Raw genomic sequence first — 25,948 nt, 5'->3', positions numbered from 1 at the left:
GCCTGGGTTCAATCCCTGGTCATGGAAATAAGATCCCACAGGCTGTGCAACACGGCTTAAAAAAAAAAAAAAAGTTTCATATTGTTAAATTCTTTTAATCTAAATACCAAACCGTATTAAAACAATGGACATCTTGACATCAAAGCCCTCTGGCCTTATGTATTCCTTGGAAGCCAGGTTCCTACTGCTTTCTTTTTGGATTAAACGCCTTTTGATGCAGAGGTCATGTTTTTGGTCTCTTCTGTATCATTCCCCGATCATACAAGTCTAGTAAGTCTACAGATGCTTGTTATCAATGCCAAGGTAATCAAAGAGAAGGTGTGAGCTGCTGTACCCCAGTCAACTCCCTGAAAACACAGGAGAGAATGGCCTCAAATTTCTGGAAATGAAAATCTTCTGATTCGTTTATTTCTAAATTTACTCTTATTGAGTAATAAAACTTCTTTCCCCTCAATTCTGTCTGTTTTCTAGCTGCTTGGTAATAGCATGCTATGAAGTTGTAACTTTATTTTTTCTTTCATTCATTCAACAATATTAAGTGCCTATTGGTACCTGGGGCTGGAAATAAAAGACTTACCCTCTAGTTTCAATCAGCTTAGAGCTATGTTTGCCAAGCTGTGTGCTAGGCACCTCAGTGAACTCAGAGGGCTACCATGAGATTCTTTTAAATTTCAGAGAAAACATTGTAATACTCAACATCTATTGGACATCACAGAAACTACTAGCTTGAGGTAGTCCACAGTTTAAATATTAGGTTGCACTACATTCCTTCTGATGACATTATGTTTTTGTGCAGCTGGATTTTCAGTAGTTGCTGTGCTATAAAGCAAACTCCACACAAAAATTAGTATTGAATAGGAAATGAGGGTATCACGGTCCAATCTGATTCTAAGGTTTGAGATGTATACAGTGCCCACAGGCCCACAACTAGTTATTTAAGAATGAAATAAGATATTTCTTTTCTTTTAATTTATGTGTATTATTTTTTTTCAAATGGTTATTAAGTTGTCAGGACATAAATACTTACTAAGCTGTTTGGACTTAACTACTATTAAGTATTTCTTTTGGCCCAGGGGCACTGTGACGAAATTACTAAGACACTAAGGACGCATGAGCCTAGAAAGTTTGGGAATCTCTTGTCTAGTGGGAGGGCCAGACAAGGAAATGACCAGCGATGTTTAAGTTATTTTCAGGGTATAATGATTACACAGAAGAGAGGGTTCTTAGCCTGGTAAGTTCAATGAAGTCTTTACAGAAGAGGTTATACCTAAACTGGGTTTTCAGCACAAAAAAAGAGAAGTAAGAATTAGCTAGTTGAAAAAGAGCATTACGCAGACAGAGCTTGATAGTAAGGACCTTGGTACATTTGGGGCACCACAAGTAATTCTGTAGAGTTAGAGCATGTGGTGCAGGGGAAGGGCATCAAAAGACAGGGCAGAGGAGAGGAAAGGAGGGTTCAGATCATGGAGAGTCTTACATGTTAGCTGAAAACTTTTGACTTTCTCTAGAAAACTTAGACATGTTAAGCTGGGATGTGGCATGATCAGATTTATGCTTTAGAAAAAAAATCACCCTGTTGTGAAGTGGAGAATGGTTTGAAAAGGGGCAGGAGAGACAGAGGAAGCCCATCCAGGAGGCTGTTATAGTAATACACCTGATCAATTATGAAATTTATATTTGACAGATACAATTAGGCAAAGACCAAGACTTACTTGGTCAGGGTGTGTGGGGGTGTGTGTGTGATGGAATAAGCTCCAGAATCCCTACTTGTAGCTTGTCTGCTCTTCATTAGCTGTGGTTTTTGGGCAAATCACTCACCTGAGCCTTAGTTGTAAAACAGGACAATCAATAGAATAAATACATACAAAGTATTTAATCACAGTGCCTGGTACACAATAAAAAATGTCAACTGTTATTACTTTACCTTCCTAATGCTGCTAAGTGACTACATAATAGCTTAATAAGTGATATCAATAGTTTTATCCCAGCTTCCCTGGTGGCACAGTGGTTAAGAATCCGCCTGCCAATGCAGGGGACATGGGTTCGAGCCCTGGTCCGGGAAGATCCCACATGCCACAGAGCAACTAAGCCCCTGTGCCACAACTACTGAGCTTGTGCTCTCAACTGGAGAAAGCCTGCATGCAGCAATGAGATCCAGCACAGCCAAAAATAAATAGATAAATTTATTTTTAAAAATAATAATAATTTTATCCTTGGATATAGAGGTTATCTCCTTTTCTCCTGGAAAAGGTTGTACTCTATGCCTTTGGTTACTTTTAATGAACAAAAACTTGGATTTTTTAAAACGTAAATTCAAATGGAATTGATAGTTTTTCTCGACCCTCTTACGTTCTATGACAGTCTACCCTGTAGGGAAAAGAAATAAAATCAATTTTTTGGAGGAGTATTTCCTTTCTTTGCTTTTTTTAGAAGATACATTTTCATTTTTCTGATCTTAAATGTAAAGATGTAGGGTTTTTTTTTTTTGTGTGTGTGTGTGTGTGTGTGTGTGGTATGCGGGCCTCTCACTGTTGTGGCCTCTCCCGTTGCGGAGCACAGGCTCCGGACGCGCAGGCCCAGCGGCCATGGCTCACGGGCCCAGCCGCTCCGCGGCATGTGGGATCTTCCCGGACCGGGGCATGAACCCGCGTCCCCTGCATCGGCAGGCGGACTCTCAACCACTGCGCCACCAGGGAAGCCCTAAAGATGTAGTTTTTAATGTTTAGACCAGGGATCAGTAAGTAGATTTATCAGTCAATACAATATTGTGTGAAACTTTGAGGTTCCTCCCCTCTCCTCCTTTCTTTCAGGTAAAATTTCTTTTCCATATGTGCTCTGCCTTTGAAGACAGTAAGATAGAAATTTAAGTCAGTAGCACACTGATCGCCATTGGTGGCAATGGATGTAAAGCAGGACTGAGATTGCTTTGGGAAGAAGCTAGTCAGGAAGGCTTTATAGGGGGGCAGGGAACTGAATCTTCATTTGTGTGTGAATAAACTGATGCTGATTGGTAAAAAGCAATGAAAGGTTACCTGAGTCAGAAGAGCATTGGAGGCCAGCTTGAATAGAGCAGATAGTTTATAATGGACATTTTTGAGCTGTGTGACATGGAATGGAGTTTAGGCACACATTTGGTGGAAGGCTCTGAATATTAGACTGTTTAAATATTGTGCACATTTTTCCATATTAGGAAGATGTGTTCTTTCAATAGAATGTTAAAGTTTGAGTCAAATAGATCAGGGGATATGGCATTCCTTTAGCATTTTGATTATTTCGTTGAGAGAAATACTTATTTACATGATTGAATGACATGCATTCAGCATTTTAGAAACTGTTTATTGAATTACACATACAGAAAAGTGCACATATCATAAACATACAGCTTGGTAAGTTTCCAGAAACTAAATGAATCCATGTAATCAACATCCAGACACAAGGCAGCATTACCAGTAACTCCCCCGTGCCCCCCTTTCTTTCATCACCCCACCTCCCACCCCAATAACCACTATCTTAACTTCTAACAGCATAGATTAATCTTGTCTGTTTTTGTACTTTAGAAAATAGAATCATTTTGTATGTGTACACTCCTTGATTTCTGAATTCTTTCCCTAAATATTATGTCTGTGAGATCCATCTATATTGCGGCATAGTGGTACATCATGCATTATCATTGCCCTGTAGTATTCTGTTGCACGAATATACTACAGTTTTTTATCCATTCTACTATTGAATAGATGCTGCTGTGAACATTCTAGCACATGTCTTTTGGGAAAGCACATCTGCCTTTCTTTTGAGTATAAACAGAAGTTGAATGGCTGAGTCCTACAGTGTTATGCATACGTTCAGCTTTAATAGATACTACCCAGCAGTTTTCTAGAGTGTTTGTATCAATTTGCGCCTCCACTGCAGTGTACAAGAATTCTGTTGCTCCACAACCTTGCCAGCATATGGCATTTTCTAGTCATTGCTGTTGTTTTCCTTTTAGCTATTCTGCAGATATACAGGGGTGTTGCATTGTGGTTTTAGTTTCTATTTCCCTGATGGCTGATGAGATTGATCACCTTTTCATCTGCTTATGGACCACTTGTATATTTTCCTCTTTATTTATTTATTTTTCATTAAAAAATTTTTATTTATTTATTTTTGGCTGTGTTGGGTCTTTATTGCGGTGCACGGGTATCTCATTGCACTGATTTCTCCTGTTGCAGGGCATGGACTCTAGGCGTGTGGGCTTCAGTAGCTGTGACATGTGGGCTCAGTAGATGTGGCTCACAGGCTCTACAGCACAGGCTCAGTAGTTGTGGCACACAGGCTTAGTTGCTCTGCGGCATGTGGGATCTTCCCGGACCAGGGCTCGAACCCGTGTCCCCTGCATTGGCAGATGGATTCTTAACCACTGCGCCACCAGGGAAGCCCTATCTTCCTCTTTAATTTCTAGTCTTTTGCCAGTTTTTATTGGATTGTTTCGCTTTTTTTGTACTGACTTGTAGGAGTTTTTTTTAATATATTCAGCTATTTGACACTAGTGAAATTTTTAATGGATTTTTCTAAGAATATGAATTAAAGAATTCCAGAAACTAAGAGCCTTTCACAGAAAGGAAATATTTATCTATTTTGTGTAATGACTCTTTCATATATATTATTTATTTCATTAAAGCCGTTTATATTTCATTACAACCATTGCCATGTGTCAGATGAGTCAAAATGGTCCCACCTTTGAAGCAATAATAACTGAGTTGTATAAATGCCAGAAACAATAATACAGTTTGAGTTTTTTATTTTTTCAGATGACAATTTACGAAGACTCAGTTGCAGCTCATCTTACAAAAATCCTCAATTCTGATGAACATGCAGTGGTCATATCATCTGCCAAGTGAGTTGTGGAGTTCAAGTCATTATATAGTTATATGGTGAAAATGAAAGGAAAGCTGTTTCCTACCACTTATGACATTTCTTCGTGATTTCTGTCCCCCCAAATATCTGTGAAGTTAGCATCTTATTTGCAGTGTAGTTTATTTAGAGGCTATTTTTTTGAGGCTTAATTCGAAACATTTTTGTCAAAAAGGTACAATGAATGTTTAGAATTTGATTAATCTAAGTTCTTATTTAAAGAAACATTTATGATTAATTATGATGTGGAAAACACATTTCACTGTAATTCATTATTTCCATAAACAGTACTATTCGGGGATTGTTTACACCAGGAAAAGGAAAATAATAATGAGATTTTTCAAAATGACATTTCTCAGTATGTTTAAATTATGTAATTATATTTTAATTCAAAGTTATCAGATTTTAGTTAAGTTGATTCCATACATGGAGCCAAAGCTACTTGATTTTATTATCCCGAATGTTGCCTGGCTGGAATTTAGGATTTAGTCTTAAGCACCCTATACTGCTGTCATGAGAACTGGAAAGTCAACTACAGGAAGGAGTGAAACCCACTGAAATTTTCAACTGATGAGCAAAAGTAAAAGCATGCTTTAGGATTCAGGCTTAGCAAGGAAATATTACTGATATACAGAAAGAGGAGAGAAAGGGAAGGGAAAGAAAGGGAGTAGGGAAGTGATGGAGGGAAAAATACACAAACTTTACATGTTACACACTTAATTTGCAAAGAAGTCACGGAAAGACAAAATAAATCATGAAAAACAAATTTGCTTGTGACCAAAACACAGACGTAGTGACAATTGCTTTTGGCGCCATAACCTTCAGCAGTAGGAGATAGGACTGAGCAATAGGAAAAGAGTTAATAGCAAAACGCAAGGGAAGCACACTGGTTGCCCAGATTAGTGAGCTCCAGATGCTCTTTATTTGATGGGCAGTGCTGTTGATGGGTGTTTTGGTTGATGCCTCGGTTGGGTGTTTTTTAATTAGTTATATTGCTTTATGGTGAAATGTACAAATCTCTACTTTGTCCCAGGCCTTAGCACTCCCTAATGTCTTTCTCCTCTTGGGCCAAATTCACATACCAAAGTTACTTCCTCTGGTACTTCTTAAGTTACTTCTATGAGGAAGACATTTGCATTTGCCACCCTTGCCCTATGAGTCAAGTGCCTCTTTATGGGATGTTTTAGAGGACATGGCTAGAAAAGAATGAAAGTTGCAATGGAAACTTTTTAAAGGTATAACAAGTTATAGAATTATTCTATAATACAGTTAAGTAAGTATTTTATTTGGCCACCTTTCTTAGTTCAGACGTTAGCAAAGCTTTAATATTGGCTTTCGGTTGTTTGATTACTGCCTCTTTTACATTTTATGTGTTTTTTATTTTTATTTAAGATGTTAATTGACTCATAACTGTCTTTTTTCAAATAAAATTTTATGTAGAATCCCAATATTAAAAAACTAAAATTTTATTTTGTTGGCATTAATACATTGGATAGGATTAAATTATTAGTTATTTAACAGAAAAATAAGCAATAAGGTTATAGGTGACAGTTTTATGTTCTATGCAGTTTCCAGTTATTTCTGTATTTTATGTTGGTTACGTGGTCATAAGGATGCCATTTTTATTTAATTGAAGACAATTTCCTTACGACCATGTAACCAACATAAAATACTGAAATAACTGGAAGCTGCATTAAATATAGTACAAGATTTGCACAAAAAATATTGAATTCTAAAGTAAAAGCTAACATAGTATTGTTCTCTTGTATACCTAACAGTTATTTTAAAATGTTAAGAACATTTAAAAAATTATATTCTATATTTCTAAATGAAATTTTAATCAAGCCTTGGTGAAATCCTTGAAATAGTTCTGAAAAACAGCTTGAAAACCACTGACATAAGTCACAATGCTGTACTATGTCAGCCTGAGGTCCTAGATGAGATTCAACCATTTGCTGGCTTTGTGACCTATGCCTGTTTTATCAAGTGTAAGAATGGAAAGAATGCCTGTCCTTCCTCCCTCATGGAACTGTTAGGGGAATTAACTTGAGTAATGAAATAAATTTAGAGCTTATAAACGACAGAGTGCTATATTAAATTATGGTATCATCACCTCATGTTTTACCCAACTGAATTTCACATTTTTTCCTTGACCTTGGCCTGGCTCCTTGTCTAGGCTATACTCTTAGCTTGGCTTTGGATTCCTCCCTGACTAGCTCATTCGTCTTTAAGCAGATTCTGTTACAACCTTGGTCCCCTCTTGTCACTTGTCTGAGCTCCCAGGCCTGCCCAGATGCCTGAACTTTACAACAGCAGATTAAAATTCTGGGGGATTTGACATAAAGAGGTTCAAGAGAGAAAAGAGAGGACAATATGTAATAACTTTGTACCAGTGATATAGTATATTTTTACTTTGACTTTTGTTATGGAGTTTTTTCAAATATGCAAAAAAGTAGAGACACTAGTATAATGATTTCCCACCATACCCATCACTCAGCTTCAGTATTTATCAACATTTTGTCATCTACTCCCTACTTTTTTTGCTGGAGTATCTCTAAGCAAATCCCAGAAATCATTTTATTCCACTTTCAGTATGTATATCCAATAATCTTTTTTTTTTTTTTTTTTTTTTTTTTTTTTTTTTTTTTTTTTTTTTTTTTTTGTGGTATGTGGGCCTCTCACTGTTGTGGCCTCTCCCATTGCGGAGCGCAGGCTCCGGACGCGCAGGCTCAGCGGCCATGGCTCACGGGCCCAGCCTCTCTGTGGCATGTGGGATCTTCCCGGACCGGGGCACGAACCCGTGTCCCCTGCATCGGCAGGCGGATTCTCAACCACTGTGCCACCAGGGAAGCCCCCAATAATCTTTTTTAAAAGTCTAATAAAATTAATAATAATTACTCAACCTATATTCCATTTCCCCTAATTTTCTTGAAGTTTTTTTTAGACAATTGATTCATTTAAATCAAAATCCAAACAGGACATGTATTGCATTTGGGTTTATGTCTCTAAGACTTAGAAAATCCATAATAGTTCTCCCTACTTTTAAAAAACAGTTATTTGAGGCACGACATATACACAGTAAAGTACTCAAATCATAAAGGTACAACTTAGTGATTAGAAAAAGATAATACACACACACATTTACATCTACATTCTATTAACTACCACCTAGATAAAATAAAGAATTCCCTTCTTTTGTTAATGCCATTTACTTGTTGAATGATACATTAAGGCAGAACGTTTTAACTAAACCTCTTGTGTATGTTTATAGTTGTTTCAAAAAATAGTAATTCCCAGTAGCTTAAGCTATTTTCAACTATTTTAAAATGTTGAAAATGCTGATGGAAGAGCTGTATTTCATCAGCATAGCTAATAAGTAGGTTAACTAATGTAGTTCATCAACATAAAGTCAACATTTCCTTGACTTTGTAATTTTGTCAGTTCAGTATGGGAACATGAGTTATCTTCTGAGATTCAGAAGGACTAATTAGTCATTATAGATGTCATTTATTAATAAAAATAAAAAGCAAATTATTAAGTAAATGCAATTTATTCTGTAGACAAAAATTGTCAGGGACTTCCCTGGTGGTCCAGTGGTTAAGAATCCGCCTTCCAATACAGGGGACACGGGTTTGATGCCTGGTCGGGAAACTAAGATCCCACATGCTGCGGGGCAGCTAAGCCCATGCGCTGCAACTACTGAGCCCTTGTGCCTCAACTAGAGAGCCCACATGCCACAAACTGCAGAGCCCATGTGCTCGGGAGCCTGCGCGCCACAACTACAGAGCCTACAGTGCTCTGGAGCCTGCGTGCCACAACTACAGAGCCTGCACACTGCAACTAAGACCTGATGCACCCCCCAAAATAATAAATAAATAAACATTTATAAAAACCTCTCAGAAAATGGGATCGTTAGCAGGAAAAAAAATAATAAAATTGGAACCATAGAATTTTAGATTTAGGATCTATCTTAGAGATAATTTAGGCAAACCCCCTCACTGAATAGATGAGGTAAGATATGTAGTTAGAATCTTTCCTCAGAGCACATAGATAGCTAGGGGTTTTAATATATTATGCATTGATGCTTGTAAATTACCTTTAATTTCTGATTGGAACTTTTAAATATCAGATTAAAAATGAAGTTTTCAGGTACTGACTACCAATATGTGGTTCTGTTTGGGCACCATTGCTGTATTTTTCTTAGTGTAGCATCTGCATGTTTCATTGTCATTTACCCCTATTAAAAATAAATGGAAAACTGATAAATGAAGATGCTGTTACCAGTGATAAGTATAGATCCCATATATAACATAATTAAGATGATGGTGGAAATCATAAAGCATGCTAGCTGTGCGGACTGTTGTTAGCTTCAACTGAATAATTTGATCATGTTCAGCTTGGAAGAGAGAGAGCAAAACTAAAGAAGTACAGTGCTGGATATACCTCATCAAAATGATAACTAACGTTAATTAAACGTGGAATTAGGAATTTAGAATATTTTTAGCTCTATGTGAAGATCCATGTTCCAGTTTCATTCGTTTGATTTTTGCACATATTTTCTGGAAGTCTTTATGTATTAAAGCAGTTTTATCAGTTGGAGGATGTTTTTTGTGTTACTATAGTAAATACATCTTAAAACTGTTTTTCCCCAAGTTTCAAGTTCCTAGTTGGTGTGACTTTGAAATCACACTGCTTTTAAGTATACGTTTTATTTCTATTTTAAAAACCTCTGCATTCACCATTTAGGTATAACAAAAAGTGAATTCATTCCTCCAGATTATAAATATCCTCTGGATATTTATTCTGGAATATGGATCTTAGTGGACCATAAGTTTCCCCCAACTAAGTGGTAAGCGTTCCCTAACACAGTATCCTCCTCTCTCCCTGAGCCTCTGTCTGCCTCAGCAGCATGGCACAAGTGAGGAAGCACCTCTGCTGCCCCTTTCATTCCTAAGCTGATGGACCGACAGGCTCTGTCCCTAGGAATTAGTGAAATGCCAGCAAAAGTAGCTATGATAATGTTATGGCATTATGCAATTTCACAAATCCAAGAGGAAAATTTATCAACACAGTGTTGTAATAATAACAAGGAAAACTTTTATTTTGGAGTTCCGTAAAGAGGAGGGAATGTCATTGTTTCCTCTTTTAAACATGGGATGTCTTAGAAAAACTTTCAGTAAAGTTCATAGAAGAAATTTCATAGTAGCCTGTCTGAATATTTCAAGAAATTCCATAAAAATATTATACATGAAAAAAGAAGCCCAAACTTGACATGAAACACATGAATGAATCTCTGATAAATGGTTAGCTAGAGTCTCTGTAGAAATTTGTTTAAAAGCCCAACCAAAAAGGTTAAAGGTTAGGAAGTATTACCTTTTATCCAAGTGAAATCTAGCAATGGTTGCCAAAAATAACAAACAAAACAAAAAAATGTTAGGAGTAATTCATTTATTTCTTAGATGATAAATGTGAAGGTTTGAAGAGTGTGTGCGTGTGTGTGTGTGTGTGTGTGTGTGTGTGTGTGTGTGTGTGCTGTATCTATTGAATGGCTCGATTTCCTAATACTTAAGTAACTGGAAAGTTTATGTCATTCACATACCAGAGAAAATTGTGAGTATAATAGAAAAAAATAATTGCTGTAATCTGGGTTTTTTTTCCTAAAATTCCTCAACCTTTATCAATGTTAAAGATAAATATTATTATTTTAAAATAGTCTGATTTTGTTTTCAAAATCACTTTATAAGTGCTTGCTACAAAAAGCTGGACATATACCATTCTGTTGGTTGTAGTTTTTAATCCAACACCAGTTCTAAAGACTTTTGACAAATTTTTTAATGTTTCAGATTTTTTTCTTTTAGTCTATTTCTATTGCAAAGAAACCAAATGTAATTAAAAGAAACAAACAAGTAAACCATATATTGCTGACACTAACAAGACCTAAATTCAGTTAGTCTGCATGGTATTACATTGGTTATCTTAAGGAAAACAAATGAATGGATTTACAGAGAATATAACTCAAGTGGCAGGTTGGTTTCCAGCCTAACGCACAACCTCTTTCCTCTACAGGAAGGATATAGTTACCTATATAATGAATAGGAGAGCAACAGTGACACCATTAGTGACAGATTTATTCTTTTTTGCTCAACACTAAAAGTCCTGTTATCATACATAAGGTGCAGAAGATAATGCTTTCTTTTTAAAATAAGGTCTACAACTACTCTTCTCAAGAATTTTTAAAATTTGAATATTTGAGAAAGGCTTGTTATAACCTTAAAATGACTTATTTAAATTACGTAGAGCAAGGTTTATTCATGTATCTGTTTATCACTTCGAATGTCTTGAACTTATATAGGACATGTTACACAGCAAATACAAGTATGGGTTTATAAACAAATGATCCCGATATTTTAACAGTTTACTTAATTGTGCTTATTTTTAAATATGTTTGTAAATCAAAGCAAATCAGCCTACTGAGTTTCCTGAATTGCACAATTTCTTTTCTTCAAAGGGTACTTTGTGAAACTGTAAAGGATTTCGTTGCCAAAGTAGAGAAGGCGCATGAAAAAACATTGGAAAAAGCTGTTGCAGCCGATGCCGTGGCCAATAAAGTAAGCGGGAAGTGTTCAGGACATGAAGGTTTTTTACTGACAATGTTACTCTTGAACTGTGTTGTACAGCTAAATTGATTAAGTGACTTTCCTGCCAAAGCATCTTAAACCAAGAGAAAAATTACTTTTGAATCAGATATGAGGGTTTAAAACATGCTTTATGGTTAGTCCCTTTAATATGTAGGAAAACTGCATTGCTGAAGACCAACATGCCGAACTTGATAACTCAACTCCTTTTTCCCACTGATTGACATTCTGAAGGAGAAATGCACAGTAGTCGGGTCACATGGCGGGAAATGCTGGGAAGCTGGCTTTCCAGTGGGAAGAGGAATGGTTTTCCACTTCCAGGCAAACCTTGGCCACTCAAGTTCTCTCCCAGCATCGTTGCTTGGACTTCCCAGATGTTGTGATCCTCGGCCTTCTTTCAGGGTTCTGTTTCTTGTTTTGCCTTTTTCTTTATAGATATTTCTTTTCCGTTGTGAGCTTTCTGAGGCTAAAATAAGAATAGTTTCCTGAACCTTGAAAGCTACCATCTTTGCTTTCATTTGTTCACCACTGCCTTCTCACAAAAGGCTTGGCTCTCTTGGGCTTTGCAAAGGAATCATCTTCCCCAGCTGTAGATGGTGGTTTGATTGAGTGGAAGGAAAAGAAAATAGAAATATACATTTGAAGTTTTCAGCCACTTTCTCTTGTTTTTCTGCTCTGTGGAGAGCTTCACAAAACAGAAACCCTCTGTAGTCACATTTCTTTCTCATAACTATCTCTGCTGTAACTTTCTCTTGGCATGTCGTCAAAAACAAAGGGAGGCGGAAGGGGCTGGAAGTTGTGTGGAGGTAAAATGTATATTAGGCAGTAGCATCAATAGCGTCAGTTCTAAATGTTTCTTTACCCTTAGGAATTCAAGAAAAGCAGAAAGAAACAAGGGCCCAGTCCTTGTTTTCTTTCTGCATGGGTCTTCCTTATCCTGTGTATATTCCTTTTTCTCTTTCTTTGAGCCAATAATCCCTTAAGTACTGTCACTCCTTTGCAAACCGAAGCTTTGAAGGTGAGTTTACAAGACTCAGCCAGACTTGGCAGTTTGTGTTGACAAGACTCAGACAGGCTTGGCGGTGCCATAAGTTGATTACTTAAAAACAAAGTTTATGCAATGTTTTGTATAATGTACAGCAAATTTTGTATAACGTGTTAATTGTTAACGTAATGTGTCACTTTATCGTGAAGGTTTCGTTGTTTTCTTTTAAAGAAAAATAGCTTTAGGAAGATTGTAAAGATTTTCGCGTGTGCAATGGTGCTTGAATAGTTCTGGAAGTATAAATCAGTAAATTTACAGAATAATTGTGCTATTTAAAAAAAAACTTATAAATTATTAAGTCCATAGCTGTCTAAGGTATAATTTATAATAGATAACCAATTAATAATAAACATCAGTGTAGGCATCTTTCCTCTAAAAATCAAAAACCATTCATTTAAACTATCACTCTCCATCTCCACTAAATGAAGATTCATTACCGTGTTTTTGTTTTCTTAGTGTTCAGTTCTAAATGAGAAGCTTGAACAACTGCTCCAGGCTTTGCACACAGATTCCCCGGCTAGTCCGGTTCTCCCGGGCATCACCCCTCTCATTGTAGAAGAAGATCCTGTGGAATCTTCCAGCGAAGAATCCTTGTGTGAAAGCAAGGAACAACTCTTGGATGACACAACAAAACCTTCCTCCCAGAAAACTGTCAAACCGAGGGAAGTAATGCTGCGGGCAAACAGTTTAAAGAAAGCAGTGAGGCAAGTCATTGAAGAGGCCGGAAAAGGTACACATTAGCAAAAGTAACTTCTGAAGAAGGGAGCAGCATTCCTGTGGCAAGCACAAGGGAATTTTCCTATTGGTCAGTCTGGACACACTTTAAAAAGTTTCAGAGATAAAGTACACTGGAAACATTAAAATGAAGTTTAAAGTTACCTTTAAATCATATTTCTAAAATGAAAATTTTTTAAACTGGAATCTGTTAAATTCTTAAAGAATATCAAACCTATAAACTACTTTGAAAATATTTTAACATTTATTTCCTAAATGTTGATGTTGCTTTTTTGAGAGTTTATAAAAGTTACACCTATATTTTAATTTTTTGTATTAATGTAATATGTATACTTCCCTTAGAATTTTAGTAGATTAGAAGTTAACTTTAATATAAATACTTAATATTCAGAAACAGATTGTAACTTGTAATTGGGCTTGTATTTCATTCTCTAAAGTTCTTTTATTTTTCTCTTCTGCTAAAAATATAATTTTGACAATTTAAAATATTTCCTTTTATAATCTCTAGTACTTAACAGACATCACACGACCCCAAAGTTCATTGCCAATCAGTGCTTATTTGTGAATGTGGAATCTCTTTGGGTTTCTATTTCAATTTTCCTTTTGTAAGCATATTTTAACATTTATGGATCTTATTTTTGCTTGTTCAAACATACTTCTCTTCTGGGTACTTAAAGTGATGGATGACCAGACAGTTCACTCCTCTGAACCAGTTAATCAATCATTTGATTACGATAGCACAGAAACAGATGAGTCTAAAGATGAATCAAAAGAAGATGATGCAAAAGCGTCATTAACTGGTAAGAAAACTGTGATAAAATTATTTTGGAATTAAATAAAATGTAATTCTGCTTTTAGTTTTCGAAAGGCCTATCAGTTTGAAATAAACTATTTGTATTTTTAATTTTAACAAGGTTTTTCAGAAGTTAAAGCTTAGATATTCATGAATGCTAAAATAATGAAGGTAACATTATTTAGACCATTGTCAAGTACTCTCACATCCCTTTTTTATCACGTGATCTAGAAATCATCATAATAAGCTAAGGATTTGGGGACCAAAAGTGGCTAAATATGTTAATTTCCCTGAAGAAAGAGTAAACACCAAAACAGCAGATTTTAACCTATTTTAGCCTTCAGATTCCTTTGAGAATAATATGGAAGCTGCAGGCCTCACATGCATAAAACTTGACATTTAAATAATTTATCAGTCCCTTGAGTTCCATTGATCAGCCTAGATGGCTGATAATCCTTATCACTAAATTAAGTTTTTAAATCATAGGACATCTAGTTACAACCCTATCTCTACTGAAATTATTTTTGCCAGGAAATTATTGTGTAGTTGCTTGAATAATATTAACTATTTCTCTACCTTTTAGGTTTTAATTGAAAATGAATTTATGTTTTTAATTTTTCATATTGTATGAGGGAAAAGTGTTAATTTACTAGAATAAAACAAGTAGAAATATTAATGAAGATGAGAAGATAATATGAAAATAATTACATAGTACTAATGAAAATCAATTGATATTAATATCACAACTGTTTGCCATCATTAAATTTTTGCTTTTACTTTCCTTACATATAAACTCGGATAGATTACTTAAGTTCTCTGTGGTTTCCTCATTTGTGAAATGCGGATAGTAATGTACCTACTTGTTGTGACCTTTAAATAAGTTAACACACATTAAGTGCCTAAAATAGCACCTGGTCCATTGTGCTGTAAAGGAATGTTTGCTGTCATTATCACTATTATGATTATTGCTACTACTTCCACTGTTGTTGCTAACTAAACTAACTTTGAAAGAGTAGTTCTTAATTGTATTTAAAACTCTTAGAAATTTTGAAATTAGACTACATTATAGACCTCACATGTCTAACATACAACCAGTGCTTTTATAGTCTACATCCTTAGTCCTTTTAGACCTTATGTGTACCTATTCCAGCACACAACCCAATTTTATAACCTTAGATCTTTTAGACCTTAAATGGCCCCACTGCAGAATATAATCCAACGCAGGCATATTTTACAACCTAGACCGATGGTCATTGAGCCTTCGGACTACTCACTTTCACTTCGTCCCCCTCTTACGGTCAGCTCTAATTCTTAGGAAGTTTTTCTTTTGTTAATGTATTGAGCTTTATGTATTCTTCCTTAAATTTCTACCCATGATTACAGTTATTATTAATAAACTTTTATGTATGATAATGTTAACAGTAACAACTACTGACATTTGTGTAGGGCTTTATGGCTAGTTTAAAAGCAATTTTACACACGTCATTTCAAGATATTGAGGATGACTCTGCTGTGTGGCAGCCCTGAAATGATACTGAAAACAGCTTTCATGGCATCATAGTCTCTTCCCGCACATTATATCTTCTTTTCCAGATTCTCTCTCCTAAATTGTTTGACCAATCTAACTTGATGATTTTAAACTTTTTTTTCCTGGTTGCACCCATTTGGTCACTATGATACCCCATTAAAATACAATGCTCCGTTTTGAGCACTATTCTCCAGATATTTCTGTAATGCAAGAATACACCGATACCTGTGCACTACTCATTCTGGACATAATGAATGGCTCTCTTCGGAGGATTGGTTTTTCAGCACTCATTGGTAATGGTTTTCTAACCAGCTACCATCCCACCTTACTATACTCTCATGAATTTGACACTTCCATTATAGCCTGCAAAGGAAAACAAAAAAATACAGATATAGTGGTGTAGATATTGTTATTGAAATAGGCATAGATTATACAAGTCTTTATGGAGCAGTATTTGATCTTATTTTTTGGCTAGTAATCCAGTTTAGTGGGAATCAGTAGCAGTAGAAGTGTTTCTGTATTAATCATTAATTTTTTGAAGCATATTCATTGTATTATCATTGAATAATATAACAATTCGTACATCTGAGATGCGCAAAATACACATTAATATGATCAATGAGATGTTATGTTTAAGAAGAACCATGAAACATTAATTTAGTTACCTGCAATGGAAGATCAATCTTAGTCACTAGAACACACTCTGTTTTTTATCAGAGATGAATATCAAAAGGTTATTTTTATTAGAAATTAGTTCCAGGGCTCCCATCTGTCAAAAAACAAAAACAAAAAAGAGTGGCTGTTCTGCTACTTTTCTTTAGTGCATCTGGACTGTTTTTGAACAGAGAGATGAGTGTGTAAGATTAATATAGTTAGTTCATAATTAGTCTTAGGGAAAGTAAAGATAATTAAGTTTTAGAGTATTTTTAAATTGAGTTTGAGGATTACTGTTTTTTTAAACACCTGCCAATCGCTCCTAAATTAGTTAAAGATACTATTTGCTCTCCATTAAATTGCCCCAGTTTAGATAGAATTAAATCTCTCTTTTTGTTGTTTACTTTGAGAGTAATTCTGTTTTAGAATAATTTTTTAAACGTATTGAGCTTTTATAAAAATATGATAAAACTGTTTTGGACAAATCATTGTCTTGAGTAAATAATTGGGAAGTACAGGAAAAGTATATTGGTTTCACTTGAAAAAATAATATTTTTCCGTCCATGTGTAGAAGAAAATGCTACTCATGTTTCACTGTTAGCTCTGGGAATTACATTCCTTAAATTTTATCATTTATCCAACATTTTTGAGAAAAGGATTGCATTGGTAGTATACACTGCAACACATGTTCCATTTTCAAAAATTGTCAGGCTTCAGAATTTCCTTTTTCTTTAATAATGGGTTTCTCACATTCAAATTATGAGTATCACTGACCTTTGATCATGGTAGGCATCTACTTTTTATTAATTACCATCTGTTCAAAATGGGAGATCAAGACTTCTAATGGTGGCAGATTCCTTCCACATAGTAAATCCCAAGAAAATGAACAGAAAATGGTAAAAGAATAAACACAATGTAATTATTTTTGGTTCTACTGATTAAACATGTATGAAATTATTTTATGTCATGAGTGTGTAAGGACTTGCTTATTTTTATAGCTTTATCTCCTTTTAATCTGGACTTTTTGCCAACAGTTAAAACTGCACCTCGGTCTCCAGATGGCCGGGCAAGTCGTTTCCAAACTGACTCTGGCTCTGGTCCTGCCGTGGCAGCCAGTAAAGAAAACCTCCCAGTGCTCAATACCAGAATAATCTGCCCAGGTAGTACAGATTCTGAAATATGGTGTATTTTTAAGTATTTCCGTGAAAACGTATAAGTACTCATTTTCCTGAACTATAGAACTGTGTTCTTTTTTTTTTTTTTTAAGATTTATTATTTATTTATTAATTTATTTTTGGCTGTGCCGGGTCTTAGTTGTGGCACCGGGATCTTCATTGAGGCATGCAGGATCTGTCGTTGAGGCGTGTGGGCTCTTCATTGTGGTGCGCGAGCTTCTCTCTAGTTGTGGCGTGCGGGTTTTCTCTTCTCCAGTTGTGGTGCACAGGCTCCAGGGCACGTGGGCTTTGTAGTTTGCGGCATGTGGGCTTAGCTGCCCTGAGGCATGTGGGATCTTAGCTCCCTGACCAGCGATCAAACCTGCGTCCCCTGCATTGTAAGGCGGATTCTTTACCACTGAACCACCAGGGAAATCCCTAGAAATGTGTTCTTAAAGGTAAATGTTCCTTTAAGAAAATGTTCTTGGTACTCTTGTCAGTCAGAGTCCAGATCCTTACACTTTGGTGTGTACAAGAGTTGCCTAGGAAGTATTAAAGCAAGTGTTCCTGAACCCTGCCCTGAGAAATTCTGATTGAGTAGTTCTAGAGTGGAGCCCAGAAATCTGCATTTAAGTACTCATGGTAAATTTGATATTATATTCTACTACCTTTTGTGTATCTCCATAGCCTTCCCTGGATAAAGGCTTGGGATTAGGATAATATTAGCAGAAACCAAAGGACTTGTGTGGAAAGGATGGGATGTAAATGTGGATGTCTCAGAGGTCTCCTTAAGTACCATTTGTTTGAGTCTGTGAAAACTTTCCACATTTGTTCCAGAGCAGATTGGAACCCAAATTACACCCTGAAAATCAATTTCTTCTACAAATTATTTTTAAAGGTGAATCATAATTCAATAATAATAGTTGGAGACTTTATTATCCCAACTTCAGTAATGAATAAAACAACTAGACAGAGCAAGAAGGAAGTAGAAAACTTGAAAAATACGTAAGACAAGTGTAGCTAACATGTCTACGAAACACTCCAGCTAATGATAGCAAAATACACATTCTTCTCAAGTGCATATGGAAAATTCTCCAAGATAGACCATATATTAGGCCATAAAACAATTCTAAATAAATTTAGAAGGGTTGAAATCATACACAGTATGATCTCCAACCACAATGAAATGAAATTAAAAATCAATTACAGAAGGAAATTTGGGAAGTGCACAAATATGTGGAAATAAGTGGGTCAAAGAAAAAAAAATCACAGAGGAATTTTTAAAAATACTTTGGTATGAATGAAAACAAAAATACACCATACCAAAATTTATTTGATGCAGCTAAAGTAGTGCTAGAGTGAAATGTGTTAAATATTTAAATAGTAGAATGACTACAAAAACCTAACTTTCCACTTTGATAAACTAGAAAAATAAGAGTAAATAAGCCTATAACAAGCAGTAGGAAGGAAATAATAAAGTTTTGAGTGGAAATAAGTGAAATAGGAGAATATAAAACAATACAGAAAATCAATAAAACCAGAAGTTGGTTCTTTGAACAGTTTAACAAAATTGATAAGCCTTCAGCTAGACTGACCCAGGAAATAAGAGAGAAAATTCAAGTTCCTGAAATCAGGAATGAAAGAGGAGACATTGCTATGGACCTTACAGAAATAGGAAGGATTGTAAGGAAACACTATAAAATATTGCATGCCAACAAATTAGATAACTTAGATGAAATGGACAAACTCCTAGAAACAGGCAAACTACTGAAACTGATTCAAGAAGAAATAGAAAATCTAGCTGGATCTATGACAAGGAAAGAGATTGAATTAGTAATCAAAAAACTTCCTCCAAATGAAAGCCCAGGCCCAAATTGCTTCACTGGTGAATTCTACCAAATGTTTAAAGAAGAATTAATACACCAGTCCCTTACAAACTCTTCCAAAAACTAGAAAAGGAAAGAACACTTTTCTTAACTTACATTTTATTTTATTTATTTTTTATTAAAGTGTAGTTGATTTACATTATCATGTAAGTTTTGGGTGTACAGCACAGCAATTCAGTTTCATATATACTTTTTCAGATTTTTTTCCTTTATAGGTTATTACATAATATTGAGTATAGTTCCCTGTGCTATACAGTAGATCCTTGTTGGTTATCTATTTTATACATAGTAGTGTGTGTATGTTAATCCCAGCCTCCTAATTTATCCCTCCCCCCACCTCCCTTTCCCCTTTGGTAACCATAAGTTTGTTTTCTTTGTCTGTTAGTCTCTTTCCATTTTGGAAATAAGATCATTTGTGTCTTGTTGTTGTTGTTGTTGTTGTTGAAAGAACACTTTCTAACTCATTCTATGAGGCCAGTATTACCCTGACACCAAAACCAGTCAAAGACATCATGAGAAAGCTATAGGCCAATATCCTTGATGAATAGCAACACAAAAATCCTCAACAAATTCCTAGTTAACTGAATCCAACAACTTATAAAAAGAATTATACACCATGATCAAGTGAATAGTATCCTACTAATGCAGAATTGATTCAACATATGAAAATTAATCAATGTAATATACCATCTTAATAGAATAAGGAGCAAAAACTATACAATCATCTCAATAAATACAGAAAAGGCATTTAAAAAAAATTCGACATCTTCCAGTGGTAATACCACTCAACAAACTAGGAATAGAAAAAAACTTTAGCCTGGGAAGGGCATCTATGAAAAACCTATAGCCAACCTCATATTTAATGGTGAAAGGCTGAAATCTTTCTCCCTAATATTAGGAACAAGACAAGGATGTCAAAACTAGCCACTTCTATTCAGCCTTGTTGGAGCTTCTAGCTTGGGCAATTAGGCAAAATAAAATGAATTAAAGGCATTCAAATTGGAAAGGAGAAAGCAAAACTGTATCTCTTCACACTTTGACCTTGTATATAGAAAATCCTAAGGAATACACACACACACACACAATTAGAGCTAATAAAAACAAGGTTGCAAGATAAAAGAGCAATATATAAAAAATAATTGTATTTCTATACACTACTAATGAACAATCTGAAGATCTTTAGAAAGTAATTTCCAGTAGCATCCAAAATCACCCCAAAAACGGAGTAAATTTAACCAAGAAGCTGAACTATTTGAATACTGAAAACTACACATTGTTGAAAGCAATTTTAAAAGACCTAACAAAATTGAAAGATACCTGTTTTCATGGATCAGAGGACTAGATATTATTAAGATGGCAGCTCTCCTCAAATTGAGCTAAAGATTCCACACAACCCTTATCAAAATCACAATTGCCTTTTTTGAAGAAATTGATAAGCTGACCTTAAAATTCTTATGGAAATACGAAGAACTCAGGATGGCTGAAAAGTCTTGAAAAGGAAGAACAAAGTTGAAGGAAACACACTTTCTGATTTCAAAATTTCCTCCAAAGCTACAGTAATCAAAACTGCATAGTGCTGGCATGAAAATGGTCATATAGATCAATAGAATAGAACTGAAAGTCCAGAAATAAACCCCTACATTTATGGTCAATTGATTTTCAACAAATGTGCTAAGACGATTATTTAATGGGGAAAGAATAGTCTTTTCAATCAGTGGTACCAGGGCAACTAGATATTCACATGCAAAGAATTATGATGGACCCCTGCCTCACACCATATATAAAAATTAACTCATTATGGATACAAGACTTAAAGGTAAGAGCTAAAAATATGAAACTATAAAATGAAAACATAGACATAAATGTTCATAACCTTGGGTTAGGCAATAGTTTCTTAGCCATGACTCCAAAAACACAAACAACAAAAGAAAAAAAAGATAAATTTGACTTCACTAAAATTAAAGATTTTTGTGAATCAAAGGGCACTATCAAGAAAGTGAGATGACAATCCACAAGATGGGAGAAAATAGTTGCAAATAATATATCTGATAAAGGACTAGCATCCAAGATATATAGATAAATCTTAAAAATTCAACAATAGAAAGACATATCCCAATTTAAAAATAGGCAAAGGATCTGAGTAGACATTTTCCCTAAAAGTTATTCAAATGTCCAATAAGCACATGAAAAGATGCTCAACATCATTACTCATCAGGGAAATGAAGTCAAATCCACAATGAGATACCACTTTACCCTATTGGGATGACTATCAAAAAAAGACAGATAATAACAAATATTGGCAAGGACATGGAGAAATTGGAACTTTCATACACTGCTGGTTAGAATGTAAAATGGTGCAGCCATTTTGGAAAACAGTTTGGCAGTTCCTCAAAGGGTTAAACACAGAGTTAACATATAATCCAGAAACTCTGCTACTACATATATAACCATAAGAACTGAAAATACATGTCTGCACAAAAACTAGTACATGACTGTTTTCAGCAACATTGTTCTTAGTAGCCAAAAAGCAGAAACAACTCAAATATTCATCAGTTAATGAATGGAGGAACAAATGTGGTATATCCATACAATGGAATATTAGTTAACCATTAAAAAGGATGAAGCACTGATATATGTTACAACATGTTTACCCTTGAAAACATTATGCCAAGCAAAAGAAGCTCAACACAAAAAGGCACATACTATATGATTCCATTTACATGAAATGTCCAGGATAGTCAAATCCACAGAGAAAGAAGATAGTTTAGTGGTTCCCAGGATCTGAAAACAGGGGGCAATGGGAGGAATGGAAAATGACTGCTAATGGGTAAGGGGTTTCTTTTGGGGAGTAATAAAAAGTTCTCAATTAATAGTGATCTTCGCACAACTTTGTGTATATACTACAAACAACTGAATTATATACTTTAAAGGGGTGAATTTTATGGTATGTAAATTATATCTTAATGAAAATATTAAAATAAAAAAGATAAATCCAGAACACATTTGGTTCTGGAAAGGTTTCCATGTCTAGAGGTCATATCTCTCTTCAAACCTGGAGCCCTGGGGTGAACCTTTCTGGGCTGAAGCTGTAAATATGGCTAACCTTAAAACATTTTAGAAAATACCATACTTTTCTATGGGGCATCTGAAATATGACTCTTCACCTCTTCAAACTGTTCTTTTCTCTCACCAGCATGGTTGTTTTGTTCATCTGTTTACTTATTTAGACATAAAGGGAACTGGCATAGCAGAGTATACCATTGCATATTCAAAACTATGAAATTAAATGACAGAATAAAATTTATCTTGATTATTTGATAAGCAGCTAAACTTTGTAGCTAAAATAATGAACGTCTTCTAAGAGGAGCACATTGTTGAAGAAAGGAATGTTTGCTAAAGAAAGGACTTTTTTCCCTAGTGTTTCTCAATTGCATGACATATCTTTCTGAACTATTCTTTCCTTTTTGTCTATCTGTTCCCTTGGGTCCCTATTCATTTATCTTCTTGCCAGACTTTAGTGCTTCTAGCCTTAATATTGGTTTGTAGATCATAAAATTCGTTACCTTTGAATACCATAACTAGTTAGTCAAGAGCTAAATTAGTTGTTGAAATAAATTTGAAGTTTTGCATATTTGGAGGTAATATAAATGCTTCATTTTTATGTTCAATACTGTATTCTTCTAAAATTCATAAATACCTGTGTTTAATATTTTGCTACTTATTCTTGACACCAACACTGAATTTTCACCTTAGCATGTCAACATTTTTACTTGAGTATCGTTATCTATGCTTTGAGAGTATGGAAGTGATAACTCTATGACATTCTGGATAATTCAGCCTTTATTGTAAATTCCTTACAGACTTACTACCTTATTTGCTAATAAAAAGGAAGTAATATTTACTTGTTGAAGTTACAGAATCATTGATGGTAAATAAGAAACTGTCACAAAGAGATTCCTATTTAGGTCCTCACCTGCTTCATTTTTTATTACAACATATAGATCCCAAGAAGCATCAACAACCTTGTATTTACCATGTATAGCTGAGTTGCTTTGCTGTGCACCTGATACTGTCACAACGTTGTTAATTGGCTAGACTCCAATATAAAATAAAAAGTTTTTTAAAAACCTTGCATTTACCAATGTCATAGTTCTTAGTTATGATTAATGAGCAGAACAGACACTGAAAACCATGCTTTGGGAGCAAGGTGTTTCTGATTAGGTCTAAAAACAATGGACTGGCTCTTTCTGTTTTTCTCTTTAACATGTGATCCTGTATTTTTTTCCAGGTTTAAGAGCAGGACTAGCTGCCTCAATTGCTGGGAGTTCTATTATCAACAAAATGTTACTAGCAAATATTGATCCTTTTGGTGCAACGCCATTTATTGACCCAGATCCAGATTCAGTGTAAGAAAATACTTCTGCAAATATTTTGCTTGGGCTTTCCTTGTTTCTGTTTTATACGAATGGTAACATTTTAAATGCATTGCAGTAAATATAGTTTCACACCCAAAAAGGATCATCAGAAAATTTCAAAAGTCGATAATGATGAGTACGTTGACCCACTTGAAATACAGTGGTTTTCATGATCTGAGGTAGGTCCCTTCCAGTCTGTGGTCTTGGATAACAACCCAATGGCGAAGTGAGTCACAGCTCTGCACACTTTTCCCTGGAATATTTTATTCATCACTGCCTTCATACTCACATTTTGACTATTCCTTTCACCTCATTTTTTTCTCCGTCTTGCCAATTCTGCCATCTTTCCACATTCGGCCTCTAGGTTTACTTATTTCAGAAAGCTTCTGGCCCACATTGGTCCCTTCCCTTCTCAAAACTCCTTCAAAAAACTGGCTGTTCAACATGTACTTCTTTTTACTTCCATATTTAATTTTGTTTTGTTATGTCTCATTTCTCTAATGACACTCCTGAAGGACACTACTATACTCCTTTGTATTTACTTTCCAAAGCACCTAGAAGAAGGGACTCGATCTAGTTGTTTTCTGCTCAGTAAATGTTCAATAAAAGTACAAGTGTGGAGGAGACTTTCTAATTTAAAAAAGAGGACTATTGGCATCTGACTGCAAGGCCCTCCCATTTGTGTGTGTAGTGAGGGGCTTATGTAGGAAGTAGAAGAACTAAGATTTTGTTACAATTAATAGTAAAGCATTACCATGCCTCTGTCTCTGCTTCGCCCTGTCCACCATCACTTTACATCATATGTACTGAAAATCACAGACATGTACTGGGGTCGTGCGCATGGCATATGAATAGGAAATGATTCCTGCTAAGCTTTCCTCTTTTCTATAAGAAATGGAGGCTTGAATGGTGTTAAGTGCTATTTTGTGTGCAAATTGTAATTGTTGTTAGGAACCTGAAATTGACTTTTATGTACTTTTCCTTATTATAGAGATGGATATTCAGAAAAATGTGTCATGAACAATTACTTTGGGATTGGATTAGATGCAAAAATTTCATTAGAATTTAATAATAAGAGAGAAGAGCACCCTGAAAAATGCAGGTAATTTTGGTAATAGCAATAATGTAATTATGCAAAGGCAATTTTACTTTAATTTCATTTATTATGTCTTTTGCTCTCTCTGCCTTTCAAGAGTAAATAAATAATAGTTATACTGAAATTCTCTGCCAACATTTATTTTCAGGAGCCGAACTAAAAACTTGATGTGGTATGGAGTCCTTGGAACCCGGGAGTTATTACAGAGATCGTACAAGAATTTGGAACAGAGAGTTCAACTGGAGGTAAGTTCATCTAGAAGTAAAGATGTTTCAGATGATCTTACTTTCAAAAAAAAAAAAAAACACATTTATTTGTGGAGCTGATTTGGCCTCACTTTCTCTTGAATAGTGTTTAAACACTTGAGGGGAAAATATAAACGTGGTTATCAACTTTACACCAAAGGAGGTATAGACACTGGATATGCATGACACAATTACCATTGTTATTAGATCCTGAAATTTGGATGTTGCTATGGAATTGAGTTGCTCTGTGAAATGGTAGGGCCATGGTAGTACATATATATGGGATAGCATTTTTTTAAGACGTTTTTTGATGTGGACCATTTTTAAAGTCTTTATTGAACTTGTTATAATATTGCTTCTGTTTTTTATGTTTTGGTTTTTTGGCCCAGAGGCATGTGGGATCTTAGCTCCCCGACCAGGGATCAAACCTGCACCCCCTGCATTGGAAGGCGAAGTCTTAACCACTAGACCACCAGGGAAGTCCCCAGGATAGCATTTTAAACAGATTTTTCCATTTTAAGTTTCCAAATTCTGACCCAATTCTATAATGCCTGAAGTTTCACAAATCCCTGAAAATATCATAGTAAATAGACCCTTTTAATTTAAATGTATTTTTTGTTTTAATTATCTCTAACAAGTTACTTAAATGAAAAGAGATTTTGAGCATTTAAACTTTTTAGTATTTTTAAACTAATTTAAATAGTAAATTAAGGACAGCAAAAGTTATTTAATCTCTGATTAAAAGGAAGAAGAAAATTGGGGACATGACTCTGAAAAGTCTACTACTTTCTTAGAATGTTATTTTCTTTCACCTTTGATCCAGGGCTCACTGTTTATGCTGATAAGCATGTCTTTCCTATCTTGTATCTTTT

General features: G+C 35.1%; 1 protein-coding gene across 6 annotated transcripts in view; it reads left to right on the top strand.

Moving 5' to 3' along the window:
• Nucleotides 1-25,948, top strand: part of DGKH (diacylglycerol kinase eta) — a 185,034-nt gene that overhangs the window by 122,173 nt on the left and 36,913 nt on the right. For all 6 annotated transcript variants that reach the window (XM_067016163.1, XM_067016162.1, XM_059041725.2 and 3 more), the window contains exons 14-21: nucleotides 4,788-4,873; nucleotides 11,399-11,498; nucleotides 13,027-13,300; nucleotides 13,983-14,105; nucleotides 17,315-17,440; nucleotides 23,609-23,726; nucleotides 24,727-24,837; nucleotides 24,980-25,076. In XM_067016163.1, coding sequence (XP_066872264.1) covers nucleotides 4,788-4,873; nucleotides 11,399-11,498; nucleotides 13,027-13,300; nucleotides 13,983-14,105; nucleotides 17,315-17,440; nucleotides 23,609-23,726; nucleotides 24,727-24,837; nucleotides 24,980-25,076 — 1,035 coding nt within the window. The remainder of the gene's footprint in view (nucleotides 1-4,787; nucleotides 4,874-11,398; nucleotides 11,499-13,026; nucleotides 13,301-13,982; nucleotides 14,106-17,314; nucleotides 17,441-23,608; nucleotides 23,727-24,726; nucleotides 24,838-24,979; nucleotides 25,077-25,948) is intronic.

The sequence above is a fragment of the Kogia breviceps genome, chromosome 16 (genome assembly GCF_026419965.1).
Source record: "Kogia breviceps isolate mKogBre1 chromosome 16, mKogBre1 haplotype 1, whole genome shotgun sequence".
Lineage (NCBI taxonomy): Eukaryota > Metazoa > Chordata > Mammalia > Artiodactyla > Physeteridae > Kogia > Kogia breviceps.
The sequence above is the reverse complement of the archived record's forward strand: the minus strand, read 5'-3'. Positions and strand labels throughout refer to the sequence as shown.